The sequence below is a fragment of the Micropterus salmoides genome, unplaced genomic scaffold, assembly GCF_014851395.1.
Source record: "Micropterus salmoides isolate LMB-PRFRI ecotype aquatic unplaced genomic scaffold, ASM1485139v1 Ms_hic_scaffold_6, whole genome shotgun sequence".
Classification (NCBI taxonomy): domain Eukaryota; kingdom Metazoa; phylum Chordata; class Actinopteri; order Centrarchiformes; family Centrarchidae; genus Micropterus; species Micropterus salmoides.
Genome location: NW_024044348.1, coordinates 33,278,674 through 33,300,747, shown reverse-complemented (window position 1 = coordinate 33,300,747; position 22,074 = coordinate 33,278,674). Strand labels below are relative to the sequence as shown.

At 42.2% G+C, this 22,074-nt stretch overlaps 1 protein-coding gene across 4 annotated transcripts in view; it reads left to right on the top strand.

Annotated features, from left to right (window-relative positions):
* The first annotated feature begins 12,376 nt into the window (after nt 1-12,376).
* The window catches only part of ntrk3b (neurotrophic tyrosine kinase, receptor, type 3b), a 186,780-nt gene continuing 177,082 nt past the window's right edge, over nt 12,377-22,074 (top strand). For all 4 annotated transcript variants that reach the window (XM_038702148.1, XM_038702145.1, XM_038702144.1 and 1 more), the window contains exon 1: nt 12,377-12,993. In XM_038702148.1, coding sequence (XP_038558076.1) covers nt 12,752-12,993 — 242 coding nt within the window. In that variant the 5' untranslated portion in view covers nt 12,377-12,751. The remainder of the gene's footprint in view (nt 12,994-22,074) is intronic.

Below are 22,074 nucleotides of genomic sequence, written 5' to 3'. Positions count from 1 at the left end.
CTCCGGGCGGGAGAGGTTGTACAGGCGGCCATTGGGAGAGGCGCTCCCGGCTGGAGATCAATGGAGCAGTCATACAGTTGGTGTGGGGGAAGGGAGGAGGCCTGATGTTTGCAGAAGACCGGTGCCAAATCGTGATAGATCTCAGGTACCTCAGAGAGATCGGGGGCCTCAGGCTGGAGTTTGGGTCTGGAACCACCAGTTTGGGTCTGAGCAGGAAACAAACAGTTAGAGTGGCAGGAGGTGCTCCAAGATATGACCTTCCCAACAGACCAATCTATGTGGGGGTTGTGCAAACGTAGCCAGGGGGAGCCAAGACCCAGAGGAGTCTGTGGGCAGTCGATAATATGCAATTTAATTCTCTCCTGATGATTACCAGATACCATGAGCTGAATGGGAACAGTCTTATGAGTAACCTGAGCCAGGGGAAAGCCATTTAGAGCCTTAGCCTCAAGGGGGTGGCCGAGGGGGACAGTGTCTATGTGCATCTGACGAGCTAACCTTCTATCCAGGAAGCTCTGGAGGGAGGCATGGAGCTGCAACCGGGAGGGAGAACGGGCAGCTCGGCTCACTAATGCTTCTCCCACGACTAGTGAGCCGGTCCTTTTGCCGAGCGACTGGGACAGGAGGAAATGAAATGACCACACATACCACAGTAGAGGCAGGAGCGGGTGTTAAACCGGCGTGCACGTTCCTCATCCGACAAACGCGCACGGCCTACCTCCATGGGCTCAGGTTCGAGATTCCTGGGGCTGGAGGTGGGTGGACAGGTGGAAATCTGGCGGCCCTCTCCCGGCGGCGCTCCCTGATCCGGTTGTCCAGTCTTATGGCTGTGGGAATAAGCTGATCTAGAGAGGGAAACCGTCTATTGGCTGACGTACTGCGGTAAGCGTGTCGACTCATTTCCGTTTCCGGTGCTTGTGTGTTGGTACCATGTTGTGCTGCTCTCGCTACAGTTACATTTGTTAGATTACAGCAGCCAACTGTCCGCTAAACACTTATTCTTTACAGTAATTTTGCCTAAGCACTCACAGTTCTTTCCATCTTTTAGTGACTGCTGTTCAATCTCATAGTTGTTCTAAAGTTTTGGTAGCTGACGCTACAGTACTCTAGCTTTGCCGTTAGCAACTTTAGCTTAGCAGCTAGCGATGGCTTCTCCTTCTCCCTCTCTCTCTCCTACTTTCTCCTGCTCGGTGTGTCAGATGTTACTCCTCTGCCTCCTCTGCCTCCTTTAGAGGTAATGGTACGTGTAATAAGTGTAGTTTATTTTTAGACATGGAGGCAAGGCTCAGTGATTTAGAAGTCCGGCTCCGCACCTTGGTAGATCAGTCTTTAGCTACTGTAGCTAGCCAGTCCCCGGGAGTCGGTGCGGAACGGCCTGAGTTAGCCTCTGGTAGCCGTCCTCCGGCATTCCCTGTGCAGCCAGCAAGGAGGGGGCGCTGGGTGACTGTCCGAAGGAGGAATAGTCGTAAGTCCACGGGGCACCATCAACCTGTTGAAACAGATTTTCCCCACTCAGCGACACACCCACTGAGAAACCAACTCTGATCATTGGCAGCTCCATTTTGAGAAACGTGAAGTTAGCGAAGCCAGCGGCCATAGTTAAGTGCATCCCTGGGGCCAGAGCAGGCGACATTGAGTCTTATTTGAAACTGCTGGCTAAGGATAAACGTAAATACAGTAAGATTGTTATTCACGTCCGCGGTAATGACTCCCGGTTACGCCAATCGGAGGTCACTAAGATTAATGTTGAGTCGGTGTGTACATATGCAAAAACAATGTCGGACACCGTAGTTTTCTCTGGACCCCTGCCAAATCTGACCAGTGATGACATGTATAGCCGCATGTCGTCATTCCACCGCTGGTTGTCGAGGTGGTGTCCAGCAAACGATGTGGGCTTTGTAGATCATTGGCAGACTTTCTGGGGAAGACCTGGTCTGATCCGGATAGACGGCATCCATCCCACTTGGGAAGGAGCAGCTCTCATTTCTAGAAATCTGGCCAAGTTTATTAGTGGACCAAATCCATGACAACCCAGAGTTGAGACCAGGAGGCAGAGTCGCAGTCTAACACACTTCTCTGCCCTTCTAATTCAGCAGTTACCCACCCAAAACCCTACGCAGAGTCGCAGTCTAACACACTTCTCTGCTCCTCCATTTCAGGAGTTACTTAGTGAAAATCCTATAGTGACAGTGTCTGCCCCCAGACCATCGAAATTATTTAAAAAGGTAAACAGAAGAGGAGCTGTGCATAAAAACCTCATAAAAATTAATAAACAAAAATTAAGCAATAGTGCAAACGAATAGGAGAGTTAAATGTGGACTCTTAAACATCAGATCTCTCTCTTCTAAAGGTGTACTAGTAAATGAACTAATATCAGATTATGATATTGATTTATTTAGTCTTAGTGAAACCTGGCTGGGTGATGGAGAGTATGTTAGCTTAAATGAATCCACCCCTCCCAGTCATATGAATACTCACATTCCTCGAGGCACAGGCCGAGGAGGTGGAGTTGCAGCTATCTTCGACTCTACCCTACTAATCAGCTCTAAACCTAAACTAAATTCTAACTCATTTGAAAGCCTTGTTCTTAGTCTTTCGCACCCAAGTTGGAAATCACTGCAACCAATTCTCTTCGTTATAGTGTACCGAGCACCTGGCCCGTACTCTGAATTCTTATCTGAATTTGCAGAGTTTTTGTCAACTTTAGTCCTTAAAACGGACAAAGTTATTATTGTAGGGGATTTTAATATTCATGTGGACGTTGAGAATGACAGCTTTAGTACTGCATTTATCTCTCTGTTAGATTCCATTGGCTTCTCTCAGAGTGTTCATGAACCGACTCACTGTTTTAACCACACCCTCGGTGTATGGTATTGAAATTGAACATTTAGTGGTGTTCCCACAGAATCCCTCTTTGTCCGACCACTGTTTGATAACTTTTGAGTTTGTATTGCTGAACTACACGCCATTGGGCAAACATTTCTATACAAGATGTCTGTCTAATAGTGCTGTAGCTAAATTTAAGGATGCGATTCCATCAGCTCTAAATTCATTATCAAGTCACAAAGTAACGGAGGACTCCTATGTGTTGCGTTTTTTCAGATTTTGAGAAAGGAGAGGCTCAGTCCGATGAAAATTAACAAAAACATTTAATTACAAAAATTAGTGAATAAAGAGATGGCATTACAGAACAAACAAATAACACTGCAGTGGACTGAAAAGTTGGTCCTCCGTTCAAATTTACAGCTTTCAGTCAAGTCCGAACAGACTGAGCTAAAGCCGCCTCCAGCAGTGGACTGAAAAGCTGCTTCTCCTCCCAGATCCACAGCTTACAGTCCTGATTCTCACAAAATAAATTGTTAATATCCTCTAGGTATGTGGGCGGGTCCATTTTCCTCCAAATGGCTTAGGTCCATAGCCATTGGTCGTCACCCAATTGGGAAGGATGTACCTTACTGTTCTACCTTTTGGTCGAACAAAAGAGCACCGATCCCAGACGTGAAACCCCGCTTCAATCTACAGGAATAAACAGTCTTTTGCTCTAAACTAATCATAGAGAACAACTGGGCTTGTCTCCAAAATGGTTGACACCTTGACCTATCTTAAGTGTCAATGAAACAGTCAAAACAAAACAGTCCTTCTGGCACTAAACAAAGAGGTGTCAGTTTTCTTCACATTACAAAGAGGATACAAACAATGGTTTAATCAACATTCTAATGCAATTGCCTGGCCTAAAATCCTGCAGTTTTACATTTGAAGAAAAACACTGAAACACTGGAATTAAGTTTGTTGTAACTTTTTAAAACTCAACATATGCTAGTTTCAGTCCCTCCCAAATCGATCATCTTGTTGATAGTGCTGCAGGCTCGCTGCGAATGACACTGGACTCTGTAGCCCCTCTAAAAAAGAAAATACTAAAACAAAGACGGTTAGCTCCATGGTATAATACTGAAACTCAAAAAGCAAATTAATTCAATTCAATTAACTCAATTAAAGCAAATATGGCGGAAACTGGAGAGGAATTGGCCTTCCACCAAACTGGAAAATTCTCGTTTAATTTGACAAGATAGTCCTAAAACTCATAGGAACGCCCTCCGTAATGCCAGAGCAGCGTACTACTCGTCATTAATAGAGGAAAATAGGAACAACCCCAGGTTTCTTTTCAGCACTGTAGCCAGGCTGACAGAAAGTCACAGCTCTATTGAGCCAAGTATTCCCATAGCTCTCAGTAGTTACGACTTCATGAGCTTCTTTTAATGATAAAATTCTAGCTATTAGAGACAAAATTCACCAAGACCTGCCCTCAACTGGCACCAACTTATCTCTTAACTCAGGAACCTTAGAAACAGCTGTAGAACCAGATATATGTTTAGACTGTTTTGCTTCCCTCAATCTTTACCAACTAACTTCAATAATTTCTTCATCTAAACCATCAACCTGCCTCTTAGACCCCATCCCGACTAGGTTGCTTAAAGATATTATACCCTTAGTCAGCACTTCTCTACTAGATATGATCAATCTATCTTTATCAACAGGCTATGTACCACAGTACTAAAGTAGCTGTAATTAAACCTCTTCTGAAAAAGCCCAAAGTTGATCCGGATGTTTTAGCCAACTATAGACCTATATCTAACCTTCCATTTCTCTCTAAGGTTCTGGAGAAAGCAGTTGCTAAACAGCTGTGTGACTTTCTACAGAGCAATAGTTTATTTGAGGATTTTCAGTCAGGATTTAGAGCTCATCATAGCACAGAGACAGCACTGGTGAAATTATTGCATCAGACAAAGGACTTGTCTCTGTACTGGTTTTATTAGATCTTAGTGCTGCATTTGATACCATTGACCATCAGATCCTATTGCAGAGACTGGAACATTTCATTGGCATTAAAGGAACCGCTCTAAGCTGGTTTAAGTCCTATTTATCAGATGGATTTTAGTTTGTACATGTTAACGATGAGTCCTCCATGCATGCCAAAGTTAGTCATGGAGTTCCTCAAGGATCTGTCCTCGGACCAATCCTCTTCACTTTATATATGCTTCCTTTAGGCAATATTATCAGGAAATATTCCATAAGCTTTCATTGTTATGCAGATGATACTATATAGTTATATCTATCGATCAAACCAGATGAAACTCATTAGTTAGCTAAACTTCAAATGTGCCTTCAGGATGTTAAAACCTGGATGACTTGTAATTTTCTAATGTTAAACTCAGATAAAACTGAAGTTATTGTTCTGGGGCCTAAGCACCTCCGTGACGCATTATCTAAAGATATAGTTTCCCTTGATGGCATCGCCCTGGCCTCCAGCACCACTGTGGAGGAATCTTGGAGTTATCTTTGATCAGGATGTGTCGTTTAAGTCTCACATTAAGCAAATTTCAAGGACCGCCTTTTTTCACCTACGTAATATTGCGAAAATCAGGAACATCCTGTCTAAAAATGATGCAGAAAAACTAGTCCATGCATTTGTTACCTCTAGGCTGGATTACTGCAATTCCTTATTATCAGGCTGCTCGAAAGAGTCCGTTAAGACTCTTCAGCTGATCCAGAATGCTGCAGCATTTGTTCTGACAGGAACCAGGAAAAGAGATCATATTTCCCCTGTCTTAGCTTCTTTGCATTGGCTTCCAGTAAAATCCAGAATAGAATTTAAAATCATTCTTCTTACCTACAAAGGTCTTAATGGTCAGGCACCATCTTATCTTAAAGAGCTCATAGTACCTTACTACCCCACCAGAGCACTGCGCTCCCAGAATGCAGGGTTAATTGTGGTTCCTAGAGTCTCCAAAAGTAGACTAGGAGCCAGAGCGTTCAGCTATCAAGCTCCTCTCCTGTAGAACCAGGTTCCAGATTGGGTTCAGGAGGCAGACACCATCTCCACATTTAAGAGTAGGCTTAAGACTTTCCTCTTTGATAAAGCTTATAGTTAGGGCTGGCTCAGGTTAGTCCTGAACCATCCCTTAGTTATGCTGCTATAGGCCTAGACTGCCGGGGGATTTCCCATGATGCACTGAGCTCCTCTCTCCTCTACTTTCTCTCCCTCTGTATGCAACCTCATCTCATTATTGCATGTTACTAACACAACTTCTCCCCTTTCTGGTAGTCTTGTGCTTTCTCGTCCCTCTCCTCTCTCCTCCTATCACTTCCTGCAGGTTTTCTGGCTCTGGAGCTGTGGCTGCGGGTCACCTGCTGCCCCCATGTTCCTGCTCGACACCCTCTGCTGCAACGACTATTGTTACTAGTCCTAGTTACTAGTGTTATTATTGTTATTATAATCATTAACATTATGATTGTTATCATTAACACTACTATAAATATCTGTACCATTTTTCATTTAGTCTATAGCAACATCACCTTCACTGTCTGTACCTCTGTGTGTGTATATTGTGTAGGCTGCCTCCCTCCCCTCTCCCTCTCCTTCCATCCCTCTCTTTTTCTCTCTGTTCCTCTCCTGCCCTCTCTCTCTCTCTCTCTCTCTCTCTCTCTCTCTCTCTCTCTCTCTCTCTCTCTCGCTCTCTCTCGCTCGCTCTCTCTCGCTCTCCTTCACCCCAACCGGTCGAGGCAGATGGCCGCCCACCCTGAGCCATGGTTCTGCTCGAGGTTTCTGCCTCTTAAAAGGAAGTTTTTCCTTGCCTCTGTCGCCTAGTGCTTGCTCTTGGTGGGAATTGTTGGGCTTCTGTAAATAGCATCACAGAGTACGGTCTAGACCTGCTCTTTTATGAAAAGCGCTGTGAGATAACTGTTGTTGTGATTTGGCGCTATATAAATAAAATTGAATTGAATAGAGAGGTAGGTTCATCAAAGGACACGAGTTCAACCTTCAAGGTCTCCGAAAATGCATTAGTAAACACCCCCTGTAATGATTCGTCATTCCAGCCACTCACCGACGCCAAGGTCCGGAACTCCACAGCCAACTCTGCCACGCTGCAGGAGCCCTGTCGAAGGGATAGTAGGCATCTGGCTGCCTCCTTTCCCCTCACCGGGTGGTCAAAAACCTCTTATCTTGGCTGTGAACGCCAGGTACGAGTGGCACACTGCACCCTGGCTCTCCCACACAGCCGAGGCCCAGGATCGGGCGGAACCAGAGGTGGAATTAATCAGGTAAGCGATGCGGGAGCGCTCTGTGGTGTAGGTTTGGGGCTGCTGTTCGAACACCAAGGAGCACTGAGTTAGGAAGTCTCCGCAAGTGCCCATGTCTCCATAGTAGCGCTCCGGGGCCGGCACGAATGGCTCCCGTGGCAGAACTGCTGGAGTGGGGGGCGGAGCGGCGTTGGCGTAGCTCTGCTGAGTGGTGAGGACAGAGATCTGGTTGGTAATCAGCCGCACTTGATCAAATAAGGGGGGGCCAGCCTGTGCTGAGTCTGCTGAGTCCATGGTGGCCAGATAGTACTGTTAAGGTTTGTCTGCAGGACTCAGATGCAATGCTCAGCACACAGAGACAGAAATGGCGAGTAGCTTAGTTTAATGACAAAGACTTAAGGTGCAGGGAAGGGGGGCAACAGGAGGGTCAACCAATTACTAGAGCCAAGGGTTCACATACTTTCCCCACCCTGCACTGTGACTGTTTTTTTATTCAATAAAAACATAATTGTTCGTGTGGTATTCGTTTAAGCAGACTGTGTTTGCCTATTGTTGTGACTTAATTAGATGAAGATCAGATCTCATTTCATGACCAATTTGTGCATAAATCTATTTAATTCCAAAGGGTTCACATACCTTTTCCTCCAACATGTAGAACTAAACTGGCATGTCCTAACAACTGCATGGTAGTGACTCAGGTATACAGTCCAGTGAATGCCATCTACCCCTGCTCTTCATTTGTTTCATATTTTATTGGCTTTCAAATTGTATTAGCTATTTCTATTTGACGTTGAATGAAGATGCCTGATTAAGTTGTATTATGGCAATATTTCACTAAATAAAAAATTTCATTATAAGTAAAGTTACACACAGCAGATCCAATAGAAAAGAGTGTCAAAGGAGTGATGTGGCTGGGGAACTGGCATGTTTGTTCCCCCTATGCATTAAGGGATATGTTAACAGTTTTACAAGCCTGTCCTAAAACAAAAGTCAAGCGCCGTTGTGCACACTGAAATAGGTTTTACTTGCTGTAATGATTCCTCCTGTTCATACAGGCCATTAAAATATCCCTTACTAACATGCTAAAATCCTACACTAACATTCCAGTCTAAGTGATGTGGAGCAAAATCCCCAGTATTCCAACATTTACCTGACGCTAACAGGAGGCTCCAGCAGAGTTAGTCAAATAAAGTGGATACCTTCCGAAGTGAGTGTTTTTAGTACAAAATCCTCGCGTTGTGTTACTATCCCTCCACTTCAGCTGAACAGGAAACACTGTCCGGGGAAACACAAAGAGGGATTTCTTTCTGAAAATGCTGTCACTTTGGAAGATAATTGACATGTCTAACTCTGTCGAACTCAGACTGCAGAAACCTCATGTTAGTTTCAGGTAAACTTTAGAACATATTTGTACGCTGAGTGAGGACTGTGGATTTTATCCTCCATCACTTACAGTGAAAGTGAAGTGAAGGGCCAGTATGAACAGGAGGAGTGATAGCAGCAATTGTTTTAAGACAAGCTTGAAAAAGTGTGAATTATTGAATGATTATTTTACACAGCAAAACATGTACACTGCTATTTATTGTTAATACATAGCTCCTCCATTATTTTAACTCTGTTAAAATGGAAGTAAGTTGTGTTAAATATACCGTTTTGGAATATGAAAACATCACTTTTCCATAATGGTTTCAGGCACAACATCAATTTAATTTGATGCCGTGAAGTGTCAAATCTGCCTTGATAATTATATTTGAACATTAAATAATTTTCATACAGCCTCCCCCTGAATCTGAAGTTTCCTCATTGTCAGAACCACAATGTTGTATCTCTTTCAATTTCTCATTAAAGGGATTGTAATCCAATATACTTTTTGTTAAATTCAATAACAATGATAATAACCTACATTTTTATAGTGTCTTTCAGGGGACCCAAGGAAGCTTTACACTTTACGAATAAACAACACAAAAACAACAAAAGGAGGTCATTAAAGATTACATGACTTGGTAAAGAGATCGTTTTTTAGCAGTTTTTTAAGTGTCCAGGGATGGAGCGTTGTGGATCTCTAAAGGGAGATCCAGAGAGTTGGGACTGTGAAGCTGAAGGCTCTATCCCTAGAAGTCTGCAGCCTGGTGTGCGAGACAGAGAGCAAACCCTTGTCTGAGAGCTTCTGAGGAAAACACTGAAGAGAAGGGTGTATTTGTTTGGCAGTGGAGCTCAAATATCAACAATCCTTCTGCAGAATCTCCTACTCTCCGTTTAACCCAGGATTAGTCCTCATTCAGAATATCATGACACAGGCATGTTTTGCCACTTAAGTTGTCACAACCAAAAACCCTGGTTCACAGCAAAACTCAGGCAGCTTCATCAGACCAAGCAGGAGGCCTTCAGAAGTGGGAACAGAGTCCTGTACAACCAGGCCAGGAACACTCTGACTAAGGAGGTCAAAGCAGCAAAGCGATGCTACGCTGAAAAGCTACATAACAGCTTTGCAGCCAACGACCCTGAATCAGTTTGGAGAGGCTTGCGGACACTCACCAACTACAGGAGACCATCCCCCAACACTGCTGGTACTCGACAACTGGCAGACGAGCTGAATGGCTTTTATTGTAGGTTTGAAAAGCCCACAGTCACACCTCTACCACGCTCCTAACACCATCTTCATACAGTCACCTTCCCCCTCTGACACACTGCCACCCCCCCTCTCTGACCCCTCACCTGCACTCAAGATCTGTGAAGAGGACGGGAGCCACCTCTTCCAAAGGCAGAAGATCAGGAAGGCTCCTGGTCCAGACGGTGTGTCCCCATCTTCACTCAGATCTTCAACAGATCACTCGAGCAGTGTGAAGTTCCCTCCTGCTTCAAACGCTCCACAATCATCAAAAATCCTCCATTTCTGGACTAAATGACCACGGGCCTGTCGCCCTGACATCTGCACTCATGAAGTCCTTTGAAAGACTGGTGTTGGCATCCCTGAAGGACATTACAGGCCCCTTTTTGGACCCCCTGCAGTTTGCCTACAGAGCACAGGTGTGGATGATGCAGTCATCTTGGGACTGCATTACATCCTGCAACACCTCGACTCTCCAGGGACATATTCAAGGTTCCTGTTCGTGGACTTCAGCTCGGCATTTAACACCATCATCCCGGACATCCTCAGCACCAAACTCACCCAGCTCACTGTGCCAGCCTCCACCTGTCAGTGGATCACAAACTTCCTGACTGACAGGAGTCAGCAGGTGAGACTGGGGAACATCACATCCAGCACCTGGACTATTAGCACTGGCGCCCCCCCAGGGGTGTGTGCTCTCCCCACTGCTCTTCTCCCTCTACACCAACGACTGCACCTCAAGAGACCCATCTGTCAAACTCCTGAAGTTTGCTGACGACACAACGGTCATCGGCCTCATCTGCCACCAAAAAGGACAGGAGCAGACTACAACGGACAGTCAGGACTGCAGAAAAGATCATTGGTGCCAACCTGCCCTCCATTCAGGACTTATACATTTCCAGAGTCAGGAAACGGGCAGGAAACATCACCGCAGATCCATCTCACCCCGGACACAACCTGTTCCAGCTTCTCCCCCTCTGGTAGGCGCTACAGAGCACTGTACGCCAAAACCAACAGACTTAGGAACAGTTTCTTCCCACAAGCCATCACTCTGATGAACAGCTGATTTCTGACTCACAGTCAGGAACAATTCTTGTGCAATAACACAGAAACTCTGCCTCTAATCAGCCACCTTTACTGGCTAACACTTATTATTTATTCACCATTCTCTATTTCAGTGCTGTTCATACTGTTTGTTATATTGTCATATTGTAGATACTGTATACCAAGTCCACCTACCTCAAGTCATTACTCCTGCATAAAATACTTATACTTATTTATTCCAGCATCCTTTGCACTATGCTTCATTGCACTGTGTTCATGTGTTCATGTATGCATGTATATGTACCTGTATTTCACATCCATCTCTGACATGTACACACTCCTGCATCCTTTGCACTCTGCTCACTGCACTATTTGTCAATGTCTATATTGTTTTTGTTCATAGTGTGTATATTTGTGTTATCTACACTGAAGTCTGTGTCTGATTTTATCTTATTTTTTTTATTGTGATTTTGTATTTTTGTATGAGTAAGCGCATTGTGAGCAATGTACAGTCCAGAGTCAAATTCCTTGTATGTGTACACATACCTCGCAATAAAACTGATTCTGATTCTGAACATTGCCAGATATGGATGATCATTATAGCTGAGCTGCTTTTAACTCCACGTCCTTACCAAGTGTAGAGGATGTTTCTGACTTGTGATACAGTATAAAGGAGATAATGTAAAATACAAATCTGTGAAATCAGTAAACACAGCATTAATTATTACTGTTAATTCTATACCTATATTTTTAGAATAGTCAGAAAACTTAGGACATACTCTTATATATAGAGTACAGGGTCTTACAGTAAAAGTATTCAACCCCTTGTAATACCATGTGCAAACAGCCTTTTCAAGTCCAGCCACAAATTCTTAATTGGTTCAAGATCCGGACTCTGACTTGACATTGACATTGTTGCCTGGAGTGTTCCTTTGTGAGTGTTTCTTTTCCAGATATGGGTGTAAAGTCAATTAAACTGCATACTGGTGATCTCTGTTCAACCAATTATGTGACTTCTAAAAACAATTGGCTACACCAGTGATTATTAAGGTGACTACTAGAGAGGTGAGTAATCATGCAGGCATGTATTTGTAATTAAAATCATCATTTTTATTTCACATTAAAGAGCACTTTTCTCTTGATTGGTAAAAAAAGGCACCCAATCTACTTTGATCCAATGTAAAACAATGAAACATGAATTCCAAGGGGCGGTGAATCCTGTTAATAGTATAATCTGTTTATTATAGTAACTTTACTTTAGAAACCATGTCATTTATCTTCATTGCGTTTTAATTAACCTACATTATGGTAAATTCTATTCCTATTTATCTCCAATGATAGGCTACTAATGTATTTTTCTCCTGATTGCTAGGTTGTTTTAAGCATATGGTTATTTCGGCTATTTTTTATTTAATCATCAGTTTAATCATGTGTCATTCTTTATTGATATTGTGATCTTATAAACACCATGGATATCACTGTGCAGTATAACATTTTTCATATGAAAAGTCTCACTGTCATAATCACTGCTGATGGCATGCATTTTCTGCAGGTGTCAGTATGACTGTAGCCGGTAGGAGGGACTTGATGCTCCAACTTCTCATTTTGTGTCTTTGCTCTCCAGCCAGTCGTCCTGGTCCTGCTTGGAGAGAGACGACGACACCAGCAGCACGGCGCTCCGGGGAAACACCATGCATCTTAGGCTGAAAGGACGACTGCAGCCTCACATTATTTCGCATTCTTATTTTTGATTTCTGTTTTTTTTTGTGTGTGTGTGTGTGTGTGTGTTGTTGCGTGTTTTCTTTCTCTTTTTCCCCCTCCTTTTCACCCAATCTCTGACGCGCAAGGACACTACAGCATCCATCCACGGCAGAAACGCTCGCATAAAGCATCCTCTGTACAGACGCACCACCATCCTCATCCTTCCTTCCTTCCTCCTACTCTCCTCCTCTCCTCTCTCCTGTTCTGTTCTAACCCAGAGGACATCGGGACCGCTTCTCCCCCCCTTTGCCCGGAGACATGGATCTATGGTTTCATTCGATCCGGATTTGCTGGTGGAGGGTTTTGTTTCTGATGAGTGTTTTCCAGGACTATCTGAGCTCCATGCTGGACTGCCCGCCGACCTGCAGCTGCTCTCAAACAGAGATCTATTGCAATAAGTCCGACAGCGGCAGGTTTTTCCCTTTACTCGCCCTGCAAGATACTGGTAGCAATGGGACCAGCGTTGACATAGCAGAGTTATTCAAAAACATCACCTCTATGTAAGTAGATGCGGATTATGCCGTGCGTTTTTTTTAATCATTAATTGATCACATCCTCAGTAAAGCATCTGCTTTCAGGGTGTCTGTTGCTTTCTTTGCACTGATCTGATTTGCTGGTTAATTATTTCTTATTTTGAGACTTTTTGCACTTGAATCAGTCTGTTAAGTGGCCTTTTATGATAATACCGTCTCTGATAATCGGTCCTGTATGGGGGGGTAGACGCTCTTATTCTGTTTCGTGTCTCCCCTGCACAGTGAGACAAATCCTTTGCAACCTTGTTAGACGTGGCAACTTGATCTGAAACCTTGGTATAGTGACTGGAGGATTTTCATTTGTGTGTGTGTGTGTGTATTTGTGTGTGTCCATAAAGTTGCTCCTCCGCAGCGGCTCCGCAGGCCTACACGGCCAAAATGACAGAAGGATGTTGCGGAGAACCTCGGATCACCCATTCACTTGATTCCCCTCTCTCATGTACAGCAACTGCTCCGACAGATTGTGCTAAATGAAACAGAAATAAATGGCGCAGTAAGGTCAACCAGTTACATTTCAGCCTGCCTCCTCTCAGACCGATGCGACCCGACAAACTTTATTACGTCCAGACGATCAGATGATGCGGGCCTGTAGGGGGTTGGGGGGGTGGGGGCTTGAAAACGTCACTTGTGGCTGGTTTTCCCCCTAAAGAGATGGACATGTAGCAGGATGCCTTTAGAGGATTCATAAAGGGTCTGCTTATGACGGCAGACTCTCCACACCCACCTCCCTTTACGCACACACACACACACACACACACACACACACACACACACACACACACACACCCAGAAGTACATTTTCATTCTGCATCCTCACTCCCCTCCCTCCTCCCTCTCTCCTCTTTCCCTGGCATCGATCCTTCCTGCCAACATCAAAGCTTTCTTTCTTGAAAAGTCTGGGGGGGGGGGGGGGGGAGCGGGGCTCGGGCCTTAAAATATAAGACCTCTGGTGTCGATGAGGTTCATTTGCATATAAAGTAAACATCTCCCGTTAACGCAGCGGAATTCCCCGCAGGGCTTCCTCCGCGTCGTCTTACGCCACAAAGGACTTTTCCTCCCATCAGTTTGGGTATCCGGTTTACCCTTTATCCGTTTGAGGGAGACAACAACTTAGTTTGTGACACGGTTCATCGCTTCGCTGTGCCACTAGGGGGTAGCCTGGTACCCTCTATGCACTGGGAATCAAGTGCTCCTTACTCTGGAGTCATTTCCATGACTGTGTTTATGGTCACAGAATAGGCTGTTGGAAAGCACAGCAGCATTAAAAGGAAAGGATGCTAAAGAGATGAAGGGTCAGAGGTCACAGCACCCCATTAGTCATTAGCATGACCCTAGAGTAACCCTCGGATAAAGACTTCCTCTTTGTAAAACCTGCTCCAGTCACACCCCAGTCATTTATCTATTCTGTTGTCCATACAGCTCAACAGCAGAAACCTGTTTCTTGGATTTTCATTTAAAAATGCCAAAATTCAGTTTCTAATAAGCAAGAAGTCACTCATTGATTGTCCTCTTGCCTTTGAGAAACCCTAATGCAATTGACCCAGGACTAATTGTGCATGTGCATTGTCATGGCCCCTTGCCAGCAGGCCGCTTGTTTTCTTGCTGCTCAGCAAGGACATCTACCTCCACCCAGCACTGCCAGCAGCTCAGTGACAGCCTATCAGAGACAATACCTCCCAGTGTCACACAAGCTTACACATTTGTTAGGAATTTATACATTCAAAACACACATAGAGATGATTCCTTTTATGTACTTTTAAAAAAATGTCAAATCTGATATTCAGCTATACATGTTCAGTTCTCTATAGTATGTAGTTTTAAAGCATAAATGTGGTACAGAATAATTTGGCTTAAAACAGTGCCAAACAATTATGTTTAACATGTCTGTAAATATACGGTGCTAATTGAAATGTATAATTGAACTAGTGTAATAAATAAAAGCAGTTAATTGCTTAACTCTAATTTATTATCTTCCCAGAAAACATGCTCTTTAAAATTAATAACCAGCATCCATAGTAGTACAGAGCAGTCAGTGATTGAGGCCACACAAAGAACAAATTGTCCGTGTGCCTTTGTAAGGTGTTAGATGCATGCATTTGACTAACGAGGTCTGTTTCACTCATCACAAGGGAAACGGGAGAGATGTGGACAATTTGTGGAGATGGAAAACTAGAGCAAGGGCTCCTAGCAGGAACCGTGTGACGATTGGCCAGCAAAAGAAATCTGCCAAGTCCAGATAATAGTTTTCCAGTTCTCTCACATAAGAGATTCATCACAAGAGGCATCGCAGTTTGAAGTGGATAAGATAAGGCCTTGCTGTGATACTTAAAGAAAAAGCACTTCTCTGAGAGCAGCTGGAACATTTGACAGGTTAGTGTAACTGACTGCCGGTGCGTCTCTTTGCAGCATACAATCAGCTTTTTCACCTCTGGTGATGACGTTTGGCCTCATTTTGGTTTCCTTTTTTTGGGTACCTTTTGAGAGCATTTGTAAGGTGAGGCTTAAGCATCAGACAAATTCATCAGACATCAATTACTAAAGCTCACTTGTCTTCACGTCTGGAAAAAAAGAGGTTAAGCACAAGTTTCTCTTGCCTTTATAGTGGCATTATAGCACCATTCAGTATTCATCATAGTATAATGTCTTTCATATTATTGTAGGCTAAACTGGAAGGCAATCAAGACACTTCAGAATAAAATAAAAAAATACTAACATCGAGGAAGAAATATTAAAAAGTGGAGCTGCAACGATTAATTGATTTGTTGTCAACTATTACATGAATCACCATCTAAAGAAAAAAACATCAAAATTCTCTAATTCCAGCTTCTTAAATGTGAACAATATAATGTTTCTTTGCTCCCCTATAACAGTAAACCGAATATGTTTAGTTTGTGGACAAAACAAAACATTTGAGGATGTCATCTTGGACTTTGGGAAACATTTTCACAATTTTTCACCATTTTCTGACATTTTACAGACCAAACAACTAATGGGTTAATAGAGAAAGTAATCAACAGATTTGATAATGACAATTATTGTTAGTGACAGCCGTATGAAAAGGCCTTTATTTAAGTGCCTAAATCATTATTAAAAGCCAACATGTTTCAGCCACTATAGGCCACTGTGACTGGATTGCCTTCCAGTTTACCCTGTTGTTTCCCCGTTTTCCAAGAGCACCCAACTCATTTTTGATTTATTGCTGGTATGCTTGTAGGGATTCATGGCTTGTCAGTTATTTTTAAATATCCCAATAATGGAAAGTACATTTACTCAAGTACAATTTTCATGCACCTCTACTTTACTTGAATATTTCTTTTTGAAGCTGCTTTATGCATCTTCTCCACTACATTTCAGAGTAAATATACTTTACTTTTTACTCCACTTCATTTGTCTGACAGGTTTTGTTACTTACTTGCAGATACAAATTTTGCACTGAAAACCTAAAGTGAGTTTCTAAAATGATATGTTGTTGAGGATTAATTGTTTTGTAATATTAAACAGATAATAAAGTATATGATAGCATTATGATGACAGGAGCCATTCTGCTGCCTAATAAGTACTTAAACTTTTGATACTTTAAGTACTTTGATTGCTAATAGTTTTGTACCTTTACGTAAGTTACATTTTGAAAGCAGTAATATGTGTAAATTTTCTTCCACCACATGACATGTCTTAAGATATATATAAAAAACCACTGAGCCTTGAATAATAATTTGTGTACCTTGTTAAATATTCTTATACTGACATTTACCCCTTCTTCCTCATTTAATTTGCAGAATCTATGAATATGCCAATATTTTTTGTTTGAAAAGTTTAATTACTAGACAAGATGTTTCCTACTTTACCAACATAGTCCATTCTCAGTTTATGGTGCACTGGAGGCTTAAAGTTTCTACCATCACCAACACCTTCTAGTGTCAAACTTTACGCGTATATTTTTCTGCACAGTGAAGCTCAAGTGACTTAACAATAATAAAAAAATTTATTTGAAAAACTTTAAAGAAACAACCCATGATTTATAATAGAGCCCAGTAGCATCCCCCAAAATCTCCACATTTTCTGTTCACAAATGAGTTTTAAACATCCAGCCATGAGGACATGTTGAGATTAGGGGGCATTGACAGGCCACCCGTTCGTCCATCCAGGCAAAGAATGTCCAAATCCCTGTACCCTTAGATGTCTTATGATGTCATTCAGATGATTATCTTATTATGTATGGTATTTGATTTTGTTATAACAGTCATTAGGAGAGACTGGTCTCATTAAATGTGAATGCTAAAAGCAGAAGTTTTCTATTTGCCTTTAAAATGAGAATGTTCTCCCAAAAATATTTTGGTTTTGGCTTCTCTTATGTAAACTCTTTCTTCAGTCAGAGAGATTTATTTGGACTTGTAAAATTGCCATCTGTTTATCCGCAAACAAACAGCGACTTCCACACTCTAAACTGGTTTAAGGACTTATGCTATCCTTTATCCGTCATAATGTTATATTTATAATGAATTAATTAATATATTACTTACAGAAGATGTCACTGTCAAATGATATAAGTAAAATGACAATATTAAAACTGAAGCCAAGGCATTTTTTCTCCTGGCCGTGACTGACCCTGATCTCTGACCTCTGTGTGGCCATTTCAGTTGTTATTTGCCATATAATAGGATCATGGGAATGTGATCTAACAGGGCATGGTATGAAAAAGAGCAAAAGAAAATCAAAGCTGTCACATCCACTGCTTAACTGTATATTTCACAAGCCATCACATTGAACAATTACCCCAAGATTCAGAGTCAGTGCCAAAGACTCTGTTACCTTAAAACGGTGTTTGAGAAGTTTCCTCTCTCTCTTTTATTTTTTCAATTTTTAAAACAGCTCAGCTGCGCATGAAACTATCGATTTTTTTGACACCTTCAACTACACATATGAAACCTGCCAACTAGCTGATGTTGCCAAAGAAACCTGTTTCACACAGGAATGTTTCCAAGGTCCGTTTATAGGTGACTTGTGTGGGCTGTAGGTGTCCCCCGGTTCAGACTCTGAGCATTACTGCATTACATAAATTCACCATTTTCTCTACCTCATAATACTCCTTTGCAGCCCACATACATGTGTGACTGTTGCCAAAAGCAACTTCAAACCCAAATATATACTGTATATGTATATATATTAACTTTTATAGAATTTCACTGAAACATGGAGTGTTTCCCGTGCTGGAGCATCAGTCTCACAATGAAAAAGATATTTTGTGAATTTGGATCATGTTTTTGTAGGGATATTCAAGCAATTTGAAATTGAAGCAGCACAGGTCAATACCTCTTGAATTTTAGTCCCTAGTCCCTCAAGCTACAAAAATGCTGGAATCTGCATTTCCCATAATGTAGTTCCACATTGTCATTCATTAGATCCTCCCTAAATGCCCACCTCCTTAAAACCAGTTTTTAACACAGGCTTTCTGTGTCTTGTGTCCTTGGTGAGCTCATTCTGGAGCCACATTATACACCTGTCCCAACTTTGTCTCAACTTTCACAGGCTGATTAGGACTCCTTGTGATTAGTAAACTGATGACATGTGTAAAATCAGTGGAGGGGCCCTTTAACCCCTGGATGTAGGAATACAAGTTCAAATAACGACAAAGACCTGGACTAATTAATGGAAAATTAGTTAATCCAATTGAAAAAAAATGATCCCTGTTTAAAGGAGCATTCATCACATCAAGGCTTAATCTGTTCAGTAGAATAAAGGTGCTGGATGTTAGGAGCATTAGTGGAGACATAAGAGACATACCCATGACTGGGGAAAAAGTGTTTTTTCTTTAAGTGGACAAATCCATTTTTGGACATTTTATAATGTAATATGGTTTAATAGCAGACTTGACTGTTTGAATGTCAGATAGTCTGAATATAATTTGGTTAATATCTTTTGGGAAAATAACTGACAACTTCCAGATCTTCCCAGGCTCAGTCAGCTGGAACCCAGTCAAAGAACATCAGATGGATGTACAGAGTGGTGTGCCCCCTCCATCCCCGCACACTCACACGCTTTCATTCTCACTGAAACACTCCTACCTTTCCCGCCTCACTGCTAGTGTATTTATTTATTTCCCCACCACCTCCCTCCTGTTCTTTATCCATGTCTTTGTTCTCTTCTCCACTGTGTGAAGTTTTGATGTCTGGGTTTCTGATGCCCAGTTCACCTGTATCTATTCGTCATCTTGATTTATTTTTCTTTGTCACCTTGATATTTCTCTCTGTCGTTTCCATTTTATTGAGGTTTTTTTGTTCTACTCTTTAGGGGTGAGATGCTTTTACAAGCCTGCTGGGGTTTCTTTGTGTGATCTGCAGTTTTCGGTGTGTTAGTGTCATTTGAAGGCACAAATAAATTATGCCTAAACCTCACTTACCCTCTGTTAGCTGTTAGTGAGGAACGTAGCTCAGAGCTTTACACCTGTCTGACATCAGCCGTGGATATCTACTTTATGTCTAAGGAGATATAAGGCAGAAAATTCAATGCTGGTGCACCGTTACTCCTTATGTGACAGGAATTTTCTGGACACTGGTCATTTCATTGACTTCCGAATAGCACTGGGTAGCATTTGATTTTTCTTACATTAGCTGATGCAATACATGATTTGGCACTGATACCAAAACAATACTTTGTAGTGTTTTTTTTTAATGATTTAGCAAACAAGTCAAACTTCTTAAATATCAAAATGTCCAAACACAAGCAGTCATATACAAAGTTTACTTGAATAATTTGGAATGTAATCAGACACAACTTTTGGTATTTGATGGCTTTCCATATTCACAATGATTGAGGTTTGATAAGAAGCCTTAAATTTCAGTATTTTCAGAAGCTGCATAAAATTCTTTGGTTAGAATCAGCAGGATACTAGATTAAATGGTATCAAAATTTGCTACCTCAATGCACCAAATGAATACAATATTAGGATAGATGCAACAGGACTTTTTTGATGGAAAAAATCATGATAAATCAAATAGCTTTTGGTAACGTTTGACATTTTCTCTCAAGTTTTAAATTTCTGAAATGTTAAAGGGCATCTAAACACAAGCAGACATAACCAAGAAATCTGGTTATACGACTGCCAAATCAGGAACTGGACATTCAAATAATAAGTAAAGATTAGGAATCTGACCAGGCATTTAACAATGTTAGTACCAGTTTTTTGTTCTTTGTGCTATGGACTGATAAACCATCAGGGGGAAAAAAGAGGTTGGCTATCCAGCCCTCATTTTGTGTCTTTAGAAGTTTCAAAGATTTTGGTAAGAACTAGCAGAATACATGATAAGAGATTGGTGTGTTTATGGCAATCCGCTTGCAGCTTCTAACACAACTACAGTGTTTTAGAAATGTCTACAGTAGCTGAAGTACTTGCTAATGCGGGATGGATGCAACAAGGAGGACATTTTGGATGTCTGCCATTGTAGTTTCATAAGAGAGCTGTTCAAATTCATTTATTAATTATTGGCCTGTCTTGGGCTATAGAATGACTTTGAAATTAAACACTTTGGTTATGGGATCCAGGTGATCTTGACAACCTTCAAAACCCTTGTTGTGCCTCCAGTCCCGTGCTCTGTCAGTGTCATCACCACGAATGTCATTTAACCACCCAGGAAGGACTTGCTAACACACGTCCTGTCCGTCGGATCTTTACCATGCAGACAGGCAGTGCACGAAGGGCTCCTCTGTTATAAGCATATCATCAAGTTTGCATGAGCCTGTCTTTGTGGAAAGTAGGTCATGAGCTGCCATCTGAGAATTAGGAGGAGAGAGCGGCGCTTTCGTTCAGATCCTCTGCATGCAGGGATTCTTTGCGAACTCCCGGGCCATGTGACTGACCCAGCTTCTCCCACGCCCCCACCACCTCAACTCTCGCATCTGCAGGCAGTCTTCGCTTCTTAAAAGATGCATACTAATGAGTCAAACCCCCCACCCCCCACACCCTTTAACAATCAAAAGATGCATTGAGGATCGAGGGGTGAAAAATACTGAAGGCTCTGCTGTTTTCAGCCAGGATTAGAAAAACCCTTTAAAGCCTTGCAACCACATTCCAGGGGCTTTCTGTTGACATTTTGTTGAGCTTCTGCTTTTATAGAGCAGATTATGAGTCAGTGTCGCTACTGTGTTCAGTTTATCATGTCAAATTTGGAGATTGAAGGGAGCAGAAAAAATAATGTATCTACCTATTTAAACTGCAATCCGTTCCATGGTGGCGTGAAAAAGCATGAAATAAACCTGAGTGAAACGTTTTCCCTTGTGCACAGTCCATCAATTTACATCTATTTACATGCTTTGCTTTTGCTGGATTTTTTATTTATTATAATGTGCTCTGCAATTCCTCACTAGCAACAATTATCAAGTGCCTGCTGCTGTTACATATCTACTGGTGAACACAAGGCAGACAGTTTTATGTCTAATCAGGTAACATGAGCTTTACCAGAGGTTTATTACAGTTAATCGTGTTTAAACATGGTATCTGCAAGCTTAGTGAAGCCTCACTGAAAGCTGCATTATAGCTAATTCCTTCTTCCACATCCTCCTTCATAGTGTCAGGTTTGGAAACTTTTCTTTTTCTCTTGTGATATCATTCTCCCTCCTCTCTGTCGGTCCATTCTCTCTCTCAAACGCCATTCATTTCCTCAGAGGCGAGCTCTTCCCAGGTGAGGATGTCTGACACAGTGTTCATCGCCGTGTGCCGACTCCCACCAGACATCTCTGACATAAAACCCTACCCTCGCTCCCTTCTCTCCCAGCTACTCATCAAGCCCCTGCTTATTATTCATGTGCATGATGCTGTGTGTTTCAAAAAAACCACCATCATTATATATTATCAAGTAGGCGGAGCCACCCCACTGTAGTGATGACTGGCAGGGTTGTGTGAGTAATGCAGCTCTCTCAGTTCTCACTGAGCCTCAGCCATATTTCTTACACAGTTGATGGATGCTATTTAACTGCATTCTCTCTTCTCTTTCGTGAAAAAGAATTTGCTTATTTTTAAATAAAGAACAGAGTTGTTGCTTTAGAAATAATTTT